We start from the raw sequence: 21,579 nt of genomic DNA on the forward strand, positions 1-21,579 counted from the left end.
ATCCAAGTCTGTCGGTTCCCGTGCCAATGCGCCTGCGATTCGTTACCTAACCTCGGCACAACCGACAGTTGTGCGGCGAGACCCAAGTCCACCACATACGAACAAAACGTCTTTATTGACGCATAAAAGTGAATTAGTTTATTGTTACAGTTATCCGTAATATGAGATAGAATAAAACCCCGACGGATAATGACACTTGTAATTTTATAATTCATATCTCTCATTGCGGCAAATTCCTCCGTATATCCATATAGATAAAGATTACAGTGGTAATTCCAAAGATAAAAGATTTTATTGTTAGGATCAAGTAGAAAACTTGCGTTGTTGAAGTCAAACACTCATTTCTATAGTTGTTGTGCTACGGAGTGCATTGCAAGCTTACCAACGACCGCACAAGATGGCCCATGATGACGTAAAGTTTAAAGTAAGTAAATATTTTATTATCATTACAAGCCATAATTACCACAATTACAATATTGTTAATATCACATAACTGAATAAGGAGACTGAAAGTAGCATTCATAACTAATCGTTGATATTACGTAACCAGATGAAATCTGCAGAAAACACTTACTTCATCTGTACTCACATGATTCAATTTATAATCTACTTAGGTATACACGATATAAATAAGCATTTAAAATAAATACAACGATAAAAGCTCAGAATCTTGAGGTATCTTTGTATTGGTTTATAGAATGATAATTAGTTGGACAGCTGATGTAAATGTTTTTGTATGACGGAACCTACCGCAACGCCGAAATTAGGCCCGGATTCAATATAATAATATAAATAGGAAGCGTTTTTCCACGATGAAAGTTTATCATATTAAAGTGATGCACGAAGGAAAATCCAAAAGGAATCCCGCGCTTGATTGAGGAAAATATTTCAAACGTAATGCAATTCATTTTACATTAATCGTGTTCATTTGCCTTATTTATTGCACTTGTTATGCGTGTGTATAATATTTATTGTGATCTTGACATTAACCCTGACTTGATACGGTTACAGTTTTCCTTCATCATCAATTTAAGAGCCACGCTCTTGTGGGTGCAGCATTTCTGTAAAATACTCTCTATGCTACTTTTTTAGGGAAAAATAGGGCAGTGGTTTCCCTCTTGCCTTCCGCCCCGCAGTACTCTGTCTGACGCGAATGGGATGGCGCCCAGAGTAGTTTTCCTTACGTAACATAAATAACATAATCTGCGCTCAATTAACCGGAATAAAGAGGATACTCCCCCCACCTCATTATCTTGTACCTATATCTTCCGAATATCATATTTATTTTTCAGAATTCAAGTTATGTCAACGTTTAAAAAAAGGGATAATAGGCTACTTGACAACCTAGTGAATGATGAACTTTTTACGAAACGTCAAAACGATAGTTTTATTATGGTGTTTGCATGGAAATACTGTCCTGTGACGTCATCAATAAAAGCGGCCAAACGTGGTACTCATTGTTACTTAATTCATAAATAAAATTCGAAAATAAGTAGAAGTAAAATAAGATTGATTTTTGGTCATTTTAGACAGGCTTCTATTTTCTAGTTTAGCATTTTATAATTTATCTTTACCACATTGAGTTTAATACTTATTGACATTGAATCGACGTACATACATAATATAAGTTACGACTATTCACTTATGCTCGAAAATACTCAACAGCGGACACGTATCAATATTACCTATCATAAAAGCTGACAATGAGGATTATCATTATTAACTTTTTTTACTCGTAATTTATACGTCATAAATTAGCAATATTTAGTAACCAAGTTGGTACAGTCAGTGACGATAGAAGGTTGAACGTTCCATTCTGATGATCCCTGGCATGGCATGTAATATTTTTTCGTTGACGTTTTCGTTATTTCGTGCAAATTTTACTACGAAATTTAGGGGCCTTTGGCGGCTCAATAGTAACCCTGACACCAGGGTAGATGGGGTTGGTAATACACCTCACAACCCACACGATAGAAGAAGAATTATGTAAGATTTACAATTTCAATGTAGTCGCAAGTTGCCGTTTAACGACTAGTATGTCTGTCTACCCTGTAGGGATTATGTGCGTGAGATTGTATTATGTTTATAAAATTTCACTCGATTATATTTTAAGTTATAAAATATTTGGTACCTATGCGTACACTGGAGTAGAAGTTACGATTTACAAGGAAAGGGTTGCGTTGATGTCTTTTGTATGAATATAGTTCAGTGGGCGAATAATTTAATAAATCTTTGAAAATTTGTGTATTCATGCAGTCATAGCAATTTAGACATGCATATTATGAAATATTGTGAGGTATTATTACTTCTTCTCTCTTCTAGTAACATTAATAAGTATCTAAATACAATTACTTACAATAAACGTTACATTTCCGTACATCAATATGGAACATTAAGAAAAGGAATTATGTCATCTTTTTGTTTCACATTGTATGTTCTGGCTGTGATACAAAGTGATCTTAAGAACTTTTAAGCCTCGGTAAGATTTGCTACTATTCAAATCACCTGTCATTAATTAGTATCTTACTACGTTGTAAGTAGGTATATTTTAATCACCTATAAGTATAGTATAGCAGTGTAGCAGATTGCCTAACTCTCGTCGCCCTAAAATGCGTTTGTCGATTTCGTTATAGAGAGATCGATTTGTTTTGTTCTATGATTGCGTTGTAGTTAGTGAGGCTTTTTTCCTTGATGTCAAGAGATTTTTAGATTTTTCTGTTGCCATTTAGATCATAAATATATTCTTCATTTCTAAAACTTCAACAATGTCTGTTTAACTACATGGTCACATGCGCCTCTCGTATCATTATTTTTATTTTTATCGTCTTTAAACCCATTTTCCTTGTAATCTTGTTGCAAAAGTCATGTTTGTCGAATTTTAGTGTCACGTTTTACCTACACGGTACTTCCCTGTTGTCACTCTAATCTTTAAAACCACCACATAGTATCATACTGATTAAACTGTCTATTGTCTTTCTTGTTTATGTTTTAATGTCTATATTATATTTGATTTAGTTAGTAATCACTGAGTTAATAACTGCGCATTTATCAATTCTTATTATCACTACCCATATACACACTCTAATTATAGATAAAATCACACATGTTTTGCCTTTTGGGGTAGACAGTATTACTACTCCTGGCGTGGACAACCTTATTACATTTTCCCTAAATACTGAGGATCGCTTTTGCATAATAAAGGTTTTGTAGGCGTGTAGTTTTTCTCCAGACCGTTGACTAACTTCACCAAAAAAATATTCGAAAACTTTCAAACTATCGCCAGTGATCTTGAATACATAAACTCAACAACAATAGGTACATGTGGTGTGCTGTTTGTCATTGGAGTGTTCTGCGGCGGTCCAAAATCAGTATCAGCTACATTGGTCTACTGGGAGTCTGAGATGTTCTCTTTCAAACAAACAAAAAGGTTCCTCCATTACGAAATTATATGCAAAATGTACAAACATACGTACACACAAAACGAATTGAGAATATCGTTCTTTTTTTATGTTGGCAAAAGGTCCCCCTTTTAAAATAAGGGGTAGTTCGATTACTCGTCCTTATACAAAGGTCAGGAACATGACTGCTCGACTGTTTAAATTTTGAAGCGTGTTGCGACATACCGTTTGGCGGGAGTGGCACCTGGGAGGCGCGCGTGCGCAGACTCACGGATGCCGGTGCACACACTCGCGCGCTGGGGGCACGTTCGCCACACCCGCACATTCACACACACACACACATGTGAATACGAACCGGGCCCTCCGCTTTTGCAATACTAATCCCAATGTGCAACAACCTCACGCAATCTACACATATTTGATGTAATTTCTTGTTAATATCTTTCTGGTTTTTGCTGTCTTGTCTTCAGTTACTAGGTGGGTTATAACATTTTTATTCTAACCTGCTTTATTGTTGCTATTCCTCTCACATTAACTACTTAGGTACCTACGTATTTGAATGGAGATCTTTGTCATTAATGATAATATGCCGTACTTATACCTAGACCACCTTGCTACTTTGTGCTGACAAAAAGGGGAACACTAAAGCCTTTTCCAGCGCCCATCCTTTGAACTGATATGATGACAATGTAGGTGTGTCAAACCGGTCAGCGATCTGTTTAAATATCGCTCATCTTGGTATTTATTAAAAGGTTAATTAATCTGGTTAAAACAAGAAACAAGAATCTGCGTGTTTCCCTCTCGATTTAAATAACTTAATCTTTATTAAAAGTCAAACAAGAAGATTTCAAAGTTCGACTGAAAGTTTCCTAAGGGTAAAAGTGAACTTAGAACAACATTTTTCATTGAAGAACATAGGTAGATACATATTCTTCGTAGCTTCATAGGTTGTGATATGATTCACAACAACGAACTCATTGGTTTCTTGGAGTCCTAACTTCCTTAACATTAAAAAAAAAATGTGTGAAGTGAATCGGTGCGGTGCGGTGTTTCACAAGCATTTATTCATAGTTGCGCTATTAGTCGGCGTATTGCGTGAAGGGCGTCACGTGAGCGGAGCGTCAGGCTACGGGGCGAGGGGGGAAGGGCGCTGACGTCACGCGGGACGAGGAGGCGGAGGACGAGGGTGTGGTGCACATGCGCCGCCGCGCCGCCTCAAGGTGACCCTCAACTCGGAACAAGTGCCCGTGTCGCTCACTCCGCTCCTTTCACTTCTGCACGATCAAACGGTCAGCAGCGTAACCGGTATTCGCCAGATCGCGGATACCGCCGTATCTTTGTGCCAGTGGAATTTATGACAGCACCCTGTGGACTCCAACGCTCCTCGTTCATCACCTATTATCTCAGTCGGCGGCCCGGCTGACAAGACGAATCGATATGCGTCAGGCACGAGATTTTGTGAGTATCGCTACGTATTATCACGATAAATATTTGCGAGATACCGAAATTTTCCGATAGTCTAGCTCTAGCGTCAGTCGTCATCACATACTGGGCTTCTGTCGTCCCTCACAGTCGCCGCCGGCGCCCGGTCGATATTTAGGTTATGTGTCAACCGTATTTCTTTTAACCTTCTACGCGTTACAATTCGTCCTTCAAATCATTTTCACAGATTATTGTCTTCATTTAACAAGTTGCGCGACCACTATTCTTTAAATTTTCGTCATTATGAGCTTTTCGTTAGGAAAGAAGAAGGAAAGTCCTTGCCAATAAGCTCGCTGAAAACATACCTTCCGTGTTTACTAGTAGCGCGAACGTAATATGTTACATTCTACCCGATAGGTACTTTATATATTGCATTAATATGATAATATAGTCTGTTGAAGGTCATGTAACAAGGTCATCGCAGTCAGTCGTTCACTTACACGTGTCCAAACATCGATGGTCTCCCGGACTAAGTATTCCTAATTCCTTATTGTTATTTTGTATTACAAAAGTTGTTTCTCATGTGTAAGTAATATATTTTAGTACGCCTAATCATAAAAAATCTACCTACGTGATAGATAACCCGACAGTAGTGTAAATACTCTTATTCTGCGTCGCGTCTTACGCATAGAATTATTAAAAAGGTACCTCCTATACGGCGTATAATACCTACCGAGACTTTTTGTCGTTAACATCATAATACACCAGTTAGCATAAAAATTAGCAGATGTGAGGATATAACCAGCTTCGTTCGCGTCTAAAGTCTAATCTAACTTCAAACTCATGCGGCGTGAAACGTGGGTAGACTCGTATTACCTCAAGTAGACGGATTCTACTTATTTAATCCACACTTAGATTATGCAACGATGCATTTACTATTTATCATCTAATAATAAGTATGTATCAGTTACATAAGATCGAAGAATGACCATTAATAAATAAACATGAGGCGATTTCTTATTGAAGGCCTGTTCGCAGTCTCGAGACTCGTTTCGATAAGTCAATGGAGTCAATCAAGTGGCAAGGCTCGTCTGCCAACCAATTTGAATTGACAAGAAACAATTTATGCTTTTGTATACTCTGAATGTTCGCTTCTGCCACATAGTTAAGAATCATTTACGTAAATAGAAATCTTTCTTTATCACGTTTATCGTGTACCTATATGATTTGCAATAAAATGGCTATCTAGTTACACTGTCATGCTACTTATCACGGTGCTTCAGCCTCGAGTGTGATGACGAAGTTGTCTACATTGAACTGTGTAGGCAATGTCTATAGGAACCGTCCTCGGAAAATATGTGATTATCCAACGAATAGGTGCATTGAATTCTATGACCTACGTACGTATTAATGAACTTTGTGCGTTGATATTGGGGTTGAAGGATTAGCGGTAGCCGTCACGAGACGAGTCCGTCTCTAAAATAAACAACTCTCTGCTTGCCAAGACCCGCCCCGCGTGCGTTCGCTCTGACGTAAAAGAAACAATATTTATAAATAGAATTCATTTTTGGGAACCAACTTCTTCGCTTCCCTAAAATGACTAGCCCCAATCTTCACCGATCTCTGATTCGCTTCTATAACATACATGATGCAACTTGGAATTTCAACTTCAATTCTTAATTTTCCTTCCGCAATAAACCGTGACTCATCCGACTTTGCCCTCTATAAGGAAACATGATGCTTGTCATTATACTAAAGTTATAAAGCTGCATATTTTAAACAAATAATACCTAGTAGGTATGTATATGGATATGTGGGTAACTGCTTCCTAGTGCTTACTCGTAATTATTTCAAATACTTACCTATCTACCGCTAAAAGTAGCCTTTGAAAGCTCCGATGTGATTACCTTATAGAATACACCTAACATGCCAGACCTATAAGACTGAAAATATTTTTTACATCGATATAAGTAGGTTTTCAATTTATAATTATCTAGATAGGTATATATCTACCTAAGTACTATTTTTCCCCGATTCAAAATGTTATCTAAAAAAATGCAGACACGACGCGGTTTGTTATCTTTACAATTCTTAGTAAAGGCAGTACTCCTACCTACTCCAACTATAATAGGTATTATGATTAGGCCCACGCCCTATTATTTGTTTTTGTCACCTAACTTTTCGTCACCCATAAAAGTAATGAGGGACTTTCCAGACTACGTTCCCTATAACAAATATAGATGGCGCTGAATACTTTTAATGTAATAATTACCTATTTTCTCTTTGCTCGGGTAATGAATGGGTAATGGATAAAATATTATATGTACTTAACAAATAATAATCAATTGAGTTCTTCTCTTGAAAAAATAACATAATTGAAAACTATAATGTCTTTAGTTACACTGTGTCCATGATTTAGTGTGTTTTGCGGACATTCGTCACAGTCGGCAGTCAGTCGCCTCGCACATACTTATTGAAAAACGAGTTAAAACCAGATTCGTTTTGATTGTTATTTTGCGACTTTTCGTGCATTTAGCGTTCACCTGACGGTTTACATTAATTAACACATCACATGCTGATTTATTAATATAAATAACATATTCATAAATATGTAGGTATCCTATTTTAGTAAGTAGAAAGATTAAGAGAAATTAATCTTGTTGTACATATAAACGTAACAATATTATAATTATTTATTCGTAGATTATACGAGACAGTTCTATTGCTCAATAAAATTAGTCTCTATAAAAGTGATCTACACGTATTTAGCCGATTTGAGTAGGTATCGCATTGACTCAAATAGATTGGTTAATGTAGAACTTAACTATATTAGCCTCGTTTTTAACAGAAATTCTGTACTATGTTGATTGAAGGCACATGAATTGCACATGATTAATTTCATATTGATTGCGTTAACAACCTACCTAGCCAGCCCAACCACACGTATAAACCCACTACCACTAATGCAATTTGTGTTGTAAATGTAAATATAGAAAGACGTCGAGGAATTCGCATGACGTCACGAACGAGCCCACGCGTCGACCAATCAGATTCTTCCACCAAGAGGCGCGCCTAGAGAAATGTGGTAAACAAAAATTAGAAACATCACAAAGTTCCCAGTAAAACTATAATTCCCGTAATTTAAATCCTGTTATGAATGCGTTCTGACCTGGTAAGGGACTATTATCGAAATTGATCTGAATAAATCTTTTATTCAATTTGTTTCCTGACCGTCCTCTAGTCGAACCGGTCTAGCGCGTTCAAATTTGACGTACGAGAGTGAGACAACAGTATGGTTTATTATCATGAATGAAAAAGAGCGCGTCTATACGAGACCTCGTTCGACAGTCGGTGGCCGTCTGTAGTCGTATTCCTCATTTCATCGCGGGTTTGGCAAGTCGTGTGTTGTAGAATAATCAGACGCGCTCGTAATAAAAAAATATTTTACTTGCAAAAATAGTGTTAAAAAAATTAAAATGGGTATGGCTGTCAATAATTTACCTCGGGTGAGTGGTTTATAGTTTTAAGGACGTGTAGTGGGTGCTAAATAATTGTATTTATTATTAGCCGGCTTTGAATTGGAAAGCAAACGGTAGTGTTGTAATGACCGCTTTGACCTTGTGAAACTCGTTCGCGATAATGAACGACTCGCTCGCCGCTATTCGTTTATATATTATGCGCAAGGAAAAATTGCATTCCTTGTGACGCGCACATAATAATTAAAAATATATGTAACGGCGTTAATTTAATCATTAAGTACTTTCACAGCTCACTTGCTAGATATCAGCGATTATAAATTTTATCAAAAAAATGTTGTTTTAGGTTTTCAACTAGATAATTATTACATTTTATTCGCATTTAGTTAAAAAATCCGTTTGTAAAGATTTACCCAAATACTTACTCATATTTTTAGTAATTAAATATGTACAAAACTAAACAGTACGAATTGCAAAAAAAGAGAAAATATACGAATATTATAAAAGAAAAAATATTGAAAGGAATACTATACAATATAACGTTTAGTAACAACTACTCAGCTGGTCAACAAAAACTGTCTAAAATTAGCGCCTGGCCTGTCTTTTTCAAGTGAGGTTTCGCATACGTAAGAGCGTAGGAAGATACATATTTTTAACCTTGTTGTGTTTTGTGTAGATTCGCGAAGAATGCGAGGTGCTGCAAATGACGGACAAGCAGCTCCGGGAGATCATGAAGAGACTCCACAACGATCTCGTAAAAGGTCTCGGAAAAGATACACACGCGAAGTCCATTGTCAAATGCTGGATAACATACATACAGGACTTACCTAACGGAAAAGGTATAGTTTCATTAAATAAGCATTACATTATAATAGGTACTTCTGCATTTTTTCCTTAATGCTCAGGTAAAAGACTAAAGACCGATTTATTTTTCAGAACGTGGCAAATTTTTGGCGCTAGATCTAGGAGGCACAAACTTCAGAGTACTGATCATTAACTTAGGAGAGAACCACTTCGATATGCAGTCCAAAATTTATGCTATCCCACAACACATTATGACTGGTACTGGGATGGCTCTATTTGACCACATAGCTGAATGTTTAGCGAACTTTATGAAGGTAGATTTTAAATTTACCTCTATTGGAATTGAATTAAAATGACACAACAAATGAAAGAACTGTTTCAAAAAATATTGTTGATTTACAGGAACATGGCGTTTATGAAGAGCGCTTGGCGCTTGGGTTTACTTTTAGCTTTCCACTGAAACAACTTGGACTCACTAAGGGAATTTTGCAACGTTGGACCAAAGGATTTTCCTGCTCTGGTGTAGTTGGCGAAGATGTAGTCCAAGGACTCAAAGACGCGATCGCCAGACGAGGGGTGAGTAAGATTTGTTTGTAAACAACTTATCATTACACATAAGCTCACATTTTAAATCAACTTGAAAGAATAAACGATATGATTGCTCCGGTTTATATTTTGCAACTTACGAAAATAAGTTATCTAATCAACATTGCATACTTAGAGGGCGGTATGTGTAAATCACGTGTAAATAGAAGTAATGTTTCAGGATCTTTCATTGTCTGTGATGGGCATCTTAAATGATGCTACTGGTACTCTTATGTCTTGTGCACATAAGAACCCTCATTGCCGAATAGGCGTTATAATTGGTGAGTTGATGATGACCAGCTCTCTGGTAGCAGTAAGGCATGATCCTTAACGAGAGCCATGTAGAGGCTTTCACGTCAGTTTGATAACTTGGTGGCTATTATATGTTCATTCGTTTTCTTTTTTATATAAATAGTCTATAAATGAAAACGTCTTCATTTTAATTCCCTAACAAGTAAAAGTAACAATCTTATTGTTATAAACTTACAAAGTAACGAATTTCTTATACAATATGCAAAAAATATTCAATATGCAACCAGTTCCTTAGATGACGCATTTGATCACATTTATAAAACAATACCTTTCCTATTTTTATTGTTTTTTATTTCACTATTGTTTTCGATATAACTAATACTTCTTAAGTGTTACACTAGCCTTATCTTTGCCATGCAATTTTGTTAAATTTTCTGGACTTAATTTTGCTTTTTAGTAGAAACATCACTTTATGTTTTTTAGCTAACGATGCAGTCTGCATTATATTCAGTTACATGAATTAAACTTGCAGTTCAATATATTATTTGCGCATTTCCTGAAAACATTTTGCACATTTACCTATAAAATAAATAATAAAATTGTTAAAGTGTTTAGTGATTATAAACATAATATTATAGGTAGTTTTAATTATTAATAGTGACTTTACGCACACGAATGAACATAGTATAAGTACTGGGTTATTGCAGTGGCATGATAAGTGAAAGCCTCTGTGATCATCTTCAACATATCGCGGGTCTAAACACTATTCTGTCTCTATCTGGAATGTCGTCTCTACTCTACATCTAAACGCATGTTTTCTCACTCTTGTAGGACGTACAGATTGATATATGCGCTATTCTGAATGACACCACGGGTACATTGATGTCTTGCGCGTGGAAAAACCACAACTGCAAAATCGGACTCATCGTTGGTAGGTTTACCTTATTTATTGTCTTGTGGTGGTGTGTCGCTTGCCTGTTTTGTCCTCATGTATTTGCATCATCATATTGTTCTAATTGAAACCAGCCTGATTTTACACATATCTTTTGTAAGTCGTTACGCGCGAGTACAAACCACATGATTGCGTTGCCTCATGCATGCTCTGACGTCAAAAGATGTGTGTACCTACTGTCAACGAATGACACTAAACTGTTCGTGTTTTATCCAGTTTTAATTTGTTTTAATAAAGATTATTTTACATTACTAACGTCTTGCATGATTCATGCGATGACATTATTTTAAGTTATTATCTTCTTTTTAGTTATGTATTTACTTTTTTGTTATCTCCATTTTTTATACCTATACTACGTATAATCCCAATTTTTTGACGTGTGTGGTCTTATATAATACATACGTTATGCCTAAACAAATTGTATACATTGCTTAATATTTAATTTGCTGTTTTATTTATATGTAATAACTCTTAAATTTATGTTTACCATAAATGTTGGGTGTTTTAAATGGCCATAAATGTTGTGTGTTTTAAATTTAAATCGGAGTTCTTTTTGTCACAACTATTAATCGCAGCTAATGTGTTTAGGTACCGGCAGCAACGCTTGTTACGTGGAAAAGACGGAAAACTGCGATCAGTTTGATGGCGAGGCGGGCAAACCGGAACTACTCATAAACACTGAGTGGGGCGCTTTTGGAGATGATGGTACTTTGGACTTCGTACGGACAGAGTTTGATCGCGAAGTCGACTCCAATTCCATTAATCCAGGCAAACAGATGTAAGTTCAATATAACCAGCATAACATTCGTACCTACTTGACTTTGAAACTCGTTAAGATAATAAATCTAATAATATTATTACTAAGTAGTTCGCACATTTATCTCGTTGTTTAACAGATGGCTTAGCTACTTAGATAACAATCTCGACTTATCAAAGCAATTGCATACTACTCTCAGCCAAAAAAATCGTACATTCACCTGATTGGTTAATAAAATATGCCAGTAATATCAATTAATAAACTGTACTCCTATTTATTTAGGTATCTAGTTCAGTTCCTTTGCCAGTACTTGTGCATATTATGCAATATGAGTATTAAAAATTTCAAAGTCATGGTAATTATGTTCCAGTCAAGAGAAGATGATCTCCGGCATGTACATGGGTGAGCTGGTGCGATTGGCGCTAGTGAAGTTTACGAAAATGGGGCTGTTGTTCGGCGGACGTGGCTCCGATCTGCTCTTCCAACGTGGCAGCTTCTACACCAAATACGTCTCGGAAATCGAGTCCGACAAAGCTGGCGACTTCACAAGTTGCATGGAGGTTCTTGAAGAACTTGGTAAGCATTAAGTACCTACGTTTTACATTCCACCACCAACTTGGTAAGCATTAAGTACCTACGTTTTACATTCCACCACCAAAAAAAAAAACAGCTAATAAGTAAATAGGTAATGTACTATTTTTTCTCGTCGACTGATGATTTGCCAGTATTATCTTATGATATTAGTCTTAACTCTTAAATGGACGAATGAACAAAAAAAAAACAATTTTATTTCGTGAAGAATATTATACATTTGCTCATGTCAAAAATGAATCGTATATTCAAAATTCATGGTCACCCTACATTTTTGCGCGAATGCAACAAATACAATTAATTATTCTGGTTATTAAATAAAATTATAATTTAAACAATAAAAAAAGTAAATAGAAATTCGACAATTTCAAGCACTTACAAGCTTTTTATTTTATAAAGTTTACATTTTGGTTTTAACGTCGTAAGGCCGGATTTTTAGACACAATATATATATATTTGAATTTTGAATAGTTAAACAATGGGTTTTGGATTTTAAAAGGCAATAGAGTATTACAACCTTATTATATAGATAGGTACTTTACTTAACTAATTAAGTAGGTACCTATAAATATAACAACGGTGTTATATACCTACCTACCTATTTGATTATTATATGAAGTATCGCTCGAGTAGAGCTTATATAACTATGGTTGCGTCTTACCTTACTACATAGGTACCTACGTCACACTACTGATTGATCGTTTTGCCAAATATCAACAAGATGGCTTGTTACAGACCCAAATTTGTACGACGTACTATAAAATACCAATTATATCTACTACACACGACTTCAAAATCACTTTATTCTTACATATCGTCACTGGAAAGGCAAAATTACGTAAGCGCCAAAATAGGTATTTTGGGTTTTTTATATATTCGGAATCAGCGTTTCATTCTGCGTCGATCTGTCTGGGTAGCATTGCGATACGAGCACTTTTTTGGCGCTTACGTAAATTTGAAAATAGTTGACTTTTTTCAATTCCAGTTTCTTAAACGACAAGATTTTGGTGTTTTTTTCGTGGCTGGTGTATAAGTAATATTGTGGTCCTATATAATAACTACATATTAACTTTAAGTAAATTTGGCATTCTATAGTTTGAAAAGTATCATTTTATTAGTAATTTTGGACTACTGAAAATAAAAAATAGACTATGTATAAGTCATTTTTATTTACAGCTTTTAAAATAAGTAAGGCGTATAAGAAAAAAATGTCTTAGCATGTTTATGCAGTGAATGGCGAATAAGTAATTTTGACTTACAGTATTTAGAATAAGTAAGGCGTGTACGTAAATTTGCCTTCGCATTTTTATGCTGTTATTAAGCAAGTTTGTGGGCTAGCAGTAAGTTTCCCAGGAAGTTATTTTTTAACAATAGATCTAAAAGTAAAACTATTTTAGAATTGATTTTATAATTTATTAGCGACCCGCCCGGCTTCGCTCGGGTGCAATGCTGAGGAAAAATTAAATTATTTACGACATCACATTAAAATCCTCAAAAATAACAGTATTTATACACTATTTATTGGATGTTATTATACATACCTATAAATTTTCCTCTTGAATCACTCTATCTATTAAAGAAAATTGCATCAAAATCCGTTGCGCAATTTTAAAGATTTAAGCGTACATAGGGATATAGGGACAGAAAAAGCGAATTTGTTATACTTTTTAAGTTCTGTCGTTTGCATATTTAGCGCTAATTTTGAATTGAGAACTCAAAATTCAAATTTGTTGGAATTTCGAATATCAAAACAATTGAAAGCATTAGGATTAATGCAATTGTTTAGTCACAGCGTTGGTTTGAATCTGTCAGGTCACGTCCGAAAATGAATCTTACAAAGAAAAAATTTCTATAACTTTCGAAGAGGCCTACCGCGACTTCAGTGTTTCAAAGAGTTAAAATCTCTATTCCACGATGAAGTGCCATGTCTGCGAACCATCGAACGCTGGTATTTAGAATTCGAGCGTGGATCCGCCTTCACTGAAGATAATATCGTTGCTGTCATACCGAGAATAGAGGCGTTATTAGGCATTTCAGGGACAACCATTTAAACGATATTGCATGAGGCACTTGGTGTGAGAAAACTAGTTTGCCGTTGCATCCCGCATTTTCTGACGATCATAAGGTAGCCCGCGTCAGATGGTGTAAGAAAACTCTTCAGAGGTTCAACCGAGGAGAGTCAAATCACGTGTACGACATCATCAGTGGTGACGAATCTTGGATTTATGCTATTATCCTGATTCCAAACAACAATCCACAGTTTGGGTCTTCCAAAACGAGTCAAAGTCGACTAAAGTTGTTCGCTCTCGAAGCACTTCAAAGAAGATGGTGGCTACCTTCGTGGAGAAAATCGGTCATGTTGCGACAATTGCACTTGAAGATCGTAGGACGGTTAATGCGGATTGGTATACCACAATTTGTTTACCACAAGTCATCGCCGAACTTCGAAAATCTAACCCAAAGCGACGTATGATGATGCGCAGGGGTGCAGGATGCTGCACCATGACAACGCAAGCTCACACACCGCTCGTCAAACGATTATTTGAAGCAGGAAAACGTAGAAATTCTTGACCATCCTCCATACAGTCCTGACCTAAGCTCCAATGATTTCTTTACATTTCCTAAAATTAAAAAAGAAACTCTTCGCGGTCAAAGGTTCCAGTGCGGTGAAGAAGCGGCCAACGCTTTCAAGTCAGCCATTTTGAACAACTCTACTTTGGAGTGGAATAAATGTTAAATAATACCTGGTTCGAGCGAATGGAAAAGTGTATTAAACTTCGTGGTAAATACTCTGAAAAACAACAAGGGGAATTATTGAGGAATTAGAAATTATTGAGGAATTAAAAAGACTTGACCCTTCCAGAGACTTGATTCGACTTAGAGCCACGTATGCTTGTCCTAATTCAAACAATTTTGAGCCCAAATGTACTACTGCATGGTCGACTGTGCTGCCCTGCATATGTTATGTTAGTGGGCTCTGTTTTCCGCATTTAGACTCTAAGGTGGCCCATTATGCGTGTAATTGTTGACTACGTAAGCCAACCTATCTCCTTCTAGAAGCTCAGAAGCCTCCTGGGTATTTCACAGGCTTTGCGGAGCGACCCCATTCCATTGAGGATTTTTACCCGTTGTGCTGACACTCCCATGCATTCCTGGATTACATGGGGGGCAGTTTCTTCTGCGTCCAGACAGCCTCTGCAAAGTGGGCTGTCCGTTATCCCTAAGTTAAATAGGTGCTTGTTGAGTGGGCAGTGACCCGTTATACTGCCCACTACTATTCGGAGGTCATTGCGGTTTAAGCGAAGCAGTCGGCGAGTGAATTGGATATCATAGGCATGATATCCTTCGACTGTCTGCATGTGGGCAGCTGTGCCCATCTGTCGTTGTGTAGTTGCTGGGTATGGTCCCGTACCCACGAGCGTAACTGACTGAAAGGTATTGGCAGGATTGGTTCGGGTCCATATACCCTGGTGTCTGATCCTCTCCTTGCCAGTTCGTCGGCGGCATCATTACCCAGCGATCCACTATGCTGCCCTGCATATTATGGACGGTGGATGCCAACGACAAAATTAAGGGCAACATCCTTCTTTCAGTCATTTTGTAATATCGTCCATCTTGGATTTGAAATTTTGACATAATGACAGTATTCTACTAGTGTAGTCCTATCATTTGATACCCATATTGCCCTCAATACATATTACATATTTTTATTGGTACATATTTTTCCACAACCCCCTGGTTGTGGAAAAATATGTACCTAGTCCGCTATTTTGGAACGGCGGCCATCTTGGATTTTAAATTTTGACATAATCACAGTATTCTACTTGTGTAGCTATTTCATTTGATACCCATATTGAGGGGGTTTGGAAAAATATGTTTTCATCATCAGCCGTATGACGCCCACTGCAGGGCATAGGCCTCCCCCAAGGATCTCCACGACGATCGGTCCTGCGCTGCCCTATGTAATCCCCCATTATGTACCGGCTGCCATCTTAGATTTATAATGTTATTGATTTTATTATATTGTATTGACATCGGAATTAAAGGTGCGTACCAAATTTCAGATCAATCTGACAACAGGAAGGTACTTAAATTGTAATATCTAATTTTGATACAAATATACCGTACGGGTTTAGCTAAATAAAACCGTTTAACCCTTTCACGGACAGAGACCATGGGTCATTGGTGGTTCATAATAGGTAGTATGACACCTTGGAATCGGAACGTCCGTATACGTTGTCTTTGAAAGTGTTAAAAAGAAACTTTTACAAACAGATAACGGGTTGTACGCTATTATTTATATTTTATGAAACTTTATTTCTGGCACTTCAGTATTTTAATAGCTATTTTTATAAATCAATTGAAGTAATAAGTAATTTAAGGAGGTATTAAGAATAATTATTTGTCTCTTACGTCTTTTTACCCATGTAAGATATTACAAAAACTTACTTTAAAGAATCTTTGGTGAACTGACATAATCAATCGATCACTTTTTAGGCAATTTTGACATAATGAAAGCAGATGTGTAAAAGTCGTTTCAGTAACTTTTACTCCGCTAACATTACAGTATTATTATATTTAAAGAAATATTGTCGTTCTCGTATGCATTGTCGTAAGAGCTGTAAGTAATTTTGCTTCCAAATAATATTTTAACCAGATGGCGGTTAAGTAAATTTGCTTTACTGTAAACTGAAGTCATTTTTACGTAAGCGCCACTATATCCTAAAATAGCAATCCAACTGTTATGATATGTATTGCTGGACATAGAAAATTAAAAAACAATGTAACCTTACATTGACATCATCTAAATTGGATAATTGGGTAAAAAGTTATGATAAAAAAACGAAAAAATGAAACTTTAAACGGCTTTTTCTCGAAATGGCCTTTTGGCGCTTACGTAATTTTGCCTTTCCAGTGACGATATAAAAAAGCACATAAGTGTGAGTAAACTTTCGCTCATTTACACTGACATTCATAAGTCCTACAGAGCAGGCAGAGACAAAATGCCTAGGAAACAATTTGCACAACTAAACCAGTATTCTTTCAGCTAAGTAATAAATGCAAGCAAAAAATGATAAACCATATCCATACTACTATTACTTATTATAAATGCCAAATTACCTAATCCTGTAAACTGTTCGCGTCCCGCTGGGCCGATATGGATGAAAATGGGTGTAGGGACTAACATAGAGAACTTTTCTATATAAAGTCCAAATTTACGAAGTTAAAAATGATTGGGGGTCGAATCGAAATGAAGGGGTTGTGCCATTGCATTGAGTAAGTCTAATAAATAATGAAGCGTTAAATTAGCTGATAATACACAAAGTATCACTACCTATCAGACTATAAACTATTGCATCATTAGACATTTCATTGCCCACATTATTGTACCTTGCACTATTGCAAATAAACTTAATTATCATAATAATAATAATATTTATCACAAGGAAATTACTGTAGTGATAAGTTTTAACTAGGCATATTATCAAGAAGTATGTATCATTTTCCATGGAATAGTTATTAATTTGCGGGGCTTTATCAGTCGTTCAAGATTTTATATTAACCAATTAATATTAGAAGATAATTTATGTGCCGCGTGAAAACCCAGTCTAAAGTCTAAGTGGTTGTTTTTATTAGATAAACTATGACCCCGTATTCATATTCTAAGTGGTGAAAGTGACTGCCGATAACTTATGCATGTGGATCGAAAACAAGCGATCAGGTACAATCTACACTCGTGCCTACAGACATTTGTTTTGGATATATTAACATATTTAATTAATAAAAGGAAGTAACAAGGAACTCGCCCTCCAAGTTATGCTTGTTTATTATAAAATTAACCTTCTGTTCGATCAGGCAGTACTTAGAATAGATCAACTGCTCGGTGTAGAAGCGTACACAAACACATGATACAACTGTTATTGTTCAGTATTCCTCTCGGGTAGGGAAAGTGGCTGCCCAGTTGTAGGAAGTTTACTTACGGATAGTTTCAAAAGAAAGCATGTTTCAAACATCAAATCAAAGACAAAAGCCCGAGCTTTCTCAGACAGAGGGCGGTGGCGCATCAAATTGTTCCTCTTAACCTTATGGAGCGTGACCATCGTTTTATCGGCCATTGCGTTTCAATAACATAAATTATTATTTGTTTAACCGGATCTAAGTGCTCATCTTTATGCAAACACGGATAACGAGCCTCCAATGGAAGGGTCCCGTAACCCGAGATGTCGTTAACAAAACAAGGATAGATAATATAATAAAGACTTGCTTTAATAATAATAATCGCTATTATTTAATACATACATATATAAACTCACGCCCGTAATCCCTAATGGGGTGGGCAGAGCCACAAGTAATCAAAGACAACTTGCAGCCACTGTCACTGTCACTGTTGTGTGTGTGAGTTTATGTATGTATGTATGCTATTATTTAATAATATAACATTCGCATAAGTCTTGTACTTTAGAAACTGTCAAAATACACTGCGCCTACGTACTTGTGTGGGCATAGGTACCTATATGAAGAAAAGTTTAGTTGTCACTAGAAGGGTCTTTATTAAACCTTACACCTTTCAGTGTAGGTGTGTGTTTTAGTGTAGAGCATGCAAATTAGTTTTGCGTACTATATTATGGCTAGACTGAATAAGTCTTAATCTTTCGTCTTTTGCTTAAAAAGCATCAGAAAGGATTTTTAAGTCTTTCTGTCGGCCCTAGTCTTTGCTCTTTAATCACACTTTACACACACAAACATTCAAACATTTCACACATTTTTTTTGTATTCCCTCAGGGTTGTCACACGCAACGGAGACCGACATGGCGAGCGTGCGGCACGTGTGTGAGTGCGTGTCGCGGCGCGCGGCTCACCTGGTCTCCGCCGGTATCGCGACCCTTCTCAACAAGATGAACGAGCCACGCGTCACCGTCGGCATCGACGGTTCCGTCTACCGCTTCCATCCTCACTTCCACACGCTTATGTGCGACAAGATTGCGCAGCTCGTCAACCCTGGCATACAGGTCTGTATCTATTACGTTCCTAATCTATCCCATCCATCATCGTTTGCCTTTAAGCCTTTACTTCAGTGCGCCCTATCCGATCTAATCATAACCCAAAACCGCCAATGAACCAATTAATCTATTAAGTACCTATGTTCGTTGTCCCGTAGTATATACCTAGTCAATATTTAGTTATAGGCACATGAAAGGTTGCATGATCGGAACCATAACAATAATATACCAACTTACTATGTCAAATCTGAATGCAAGCGTACTTATTAATAAATAGGACCAGCCGCAGTGAATAAAGGTCTCAATTATTTTTGCCAAAATCTCACCTGCATTTCAGACTATTCTTGCCGGTCCTATGTCGCACTTCACAGCCTCATAGTAACAAACTTTAAGTCGATTAAACTATACCTAGTTCTTATCAAGAGATACCAAAGCTTTTACACTTTCGCATCCGGTACCGATACTAGAAGGATAAATTAACACGGAAGGTCTCTTGACCGGAAGTCACAATAAAAACAGGTACTTAGTGATTTTCGCTTCCTAGTATAGTATAGTACCTACTTATCTGTTGCATTTATTATTACTTATCTTTAAAGATACAGTTATAAACACAATCTGCTGAGAATATGGCTAAGTTTCTGATCAAATACTTACTTAGCCTAAGAAAACCGTAATGTTTTACGTAGGCAGATACCTTATAAAAGCAATTTGGCTCAACTTCGACTTGAAGCGGTAATCTACGAAATAAACAAACTGTGACTTTCCTGCAAAACTGTTATTGCGTTTACAAGCGGTCAGAGTGTGGCGAAATGTTTGTAAATACAGTTAGACACAGTTCGCGTCAAATTTTTGACCTGTGTAACCGCGTAGCCAGTAGATACTAATTTGAACACTACAGTTATCAGCTGAAGTCATAAAACAGCTTCGATGGAGTTCAGAAAGGTCAAATAAGAGTTCGTAAAACTCTTGTCTGCCTAACTAGGTATCTTTCTATAATGTTTTCTTTATCAATCTAAAACGCCATGAAAAGCGTAAATAAGTACTGATACTGTAACTTATGCGTTATTCATGCGTTAGTTATTTATTTTCGTGTGGTGACGCAGATAAACCTACCTACCTACTTGGACAAAAAATCCCGAATTCATTGTATGACGTATTACGCACCGTTATCGTTCGCATAGGAATACTATTGAGATTGAGAGTGGAAAATTTTCAATTGTCGATAATAAAGTCGGTAACAGTTAAAACGAAGAATTGACCTTAAATTGACGGGGTTCACAACATTTTGTTCTCGAACACCAATTATTTGCGCAAAGAGGAGTATTGTTGGCCCTATAATAAGTAGTTAATTAAATCATTTGAGACGTCGTCACACAACATGACCTCACTATCTTTATAGATATCCTATCGGAGTCGAGCCCCTTTTGTTTATAGAACAAGTTCAACGTTCATTCGATAAAATTGTTTTCAATGAATTGAGGGCGTTACGAACTTTGGACAATAAACATTTTTTTATCGCCAACTTGGTTTATCGACAGCCGAAGCCGGTTTCCGCCGACCTTTAGCTGGCAACTGGCAATTGACAGACACACCCCTTCTGACGCAATAACCAGTTTATAAATGTTATATGTAGTTTAAAGGGACTTAAATCGTATATGGTCGTTGCCAAATTAAAAGCTCTTATGTGTCGTCCTCACCAAATTTATTTTTTGTCCGAATAGAATAGTATTTGCTCCGAAAACATTCAGTACAAACTCTTATGTATGCAAATATACCTATCAATTATCTTTGAATATTTTTAACACACTCATAAAAAAGAAAATCAGGCGTAGTTTTTTTAATTTCTGTAAAATTGACCCGATTGCACATAATATAAATTGGCAACGACGATATACACCTATGTAAAATAATAACCACCACCTATCACGTTGATCTAACAGAAAGCTCGGTGAGACGTGGGTACTTAGGTAGTTTATCTTGCGATGGATGTACCTCTGACTACCCCAATTGGGATATAGTCGTGGGCTTATGTTACGTGTAATAATATGGATTTTGATATTGTCACTACCAATAATAATAGAGTACCAACCCATTGGTTGGTATCATTATTATACCTACTCGCGTAGGTACAAGGTACAAGACATAAAAAACTAATAACAGCAATCAAACAAACTCAGTCTTGTCTACGTGACTATTATTTTTGCACAGTGGGTCGTATTTTTTTGTTCTAAAACATCATAGTCATGACAACTATGAATTTTGCCGGACCTACACGATAATGACTGTAGGTATTGTACCTACACTGTACTGCTTACATGTGTATGACAAATGCTACACTACA

The 21,579-nt window shown here is 36.6% G+C and overlaps 2 protein-coding genes across 5 annotated transcripts in view; one reads left to right on the forward strand and one right to left on the reverse strand.

The window, feature by feature from the left end:
* The window catches only part of LOC126371131 (proto-oncogene tyrosine-protein kinase ROS), a 48,053-nt gene extending 44,384 nt beyond the window's left edge, over positions 1 to 3,669 (reverse strand). Inside the window, exon 1 of the mRNA XM_050016341.1 lies at positions 3,624 to 3,669. The gene's annotated coding sequence lies outside the window, so the exon portion shown is untranslated. The remainder of the gene's footprint in view (positions 1 to 3,623) is intronic.
* The window catches only part of LOC126371137 (hexokinase type 2), a 27,553-nt gene continuing 5,974 nt past the window's right edge, over positions 1 to 21,579 (forward strand). The window contains exons 1-8 of one of the 4 annotated variants that reach the window (XM_050016356.1): positions 1 to 424; positions 8,973 to 9,135; positions 9,233 to 9,414; positions 9,503 to 9,676; positions 10,769 to 10,868; positions 11,478 to 11,667; positions 12,017 to 12,222; positions 19,021 to 19,247. In XM_050016356.1, coding sequence (XP_049872313.1) covers positions 398 to 424; positions 8,973 to 9,135; positions 9,233 to 9,414; positions 9,503 to 9,676; positions 10,769 to 10,868; positions 11,478 to 11,667; positions 12,017 to 12,222; positions 19,021 to 19,247 — 1,269 coding nt within the window. In that variant the 5' untranslated portion in view covers positions 1 to 397. Of the gene's footprint in view, positions 425 to 4,621; positions 4,857 to 8,168; positions 8,327 to 8,972; positions 9,136 to 9,232; positions 9,415 to 9,502; positions 9,677 to 9,866; positions 9,967 to 10,768; positions 10,869 to 11,477; positions 11,668 to 12,016; positions 12,223 to 19,020; positions 19,248 to 21,579 lie in introns of those variants that run through there. The other 3 variants (XM_050016358.1, XM_050016355.1, XM_050016354.1) reach the window with 3 other exon arrangements.

This window comes from Pectinophora gossypiella, chromosome 12 (assembly GCF_024362695.1).
Source record: "Pectinophora gossypiella chromosome 12, ilPecGoss1.1, whole genome shotgun sequence".
In the NCBI taxonomy this organism is placed as follows: domain Eukaryota; kingdom Metazoa; phylum Arthropoda; class Insecta; order Lepidoptera; family Gelechiidae; genus Pectinophora; species Pectinophora gossypiella.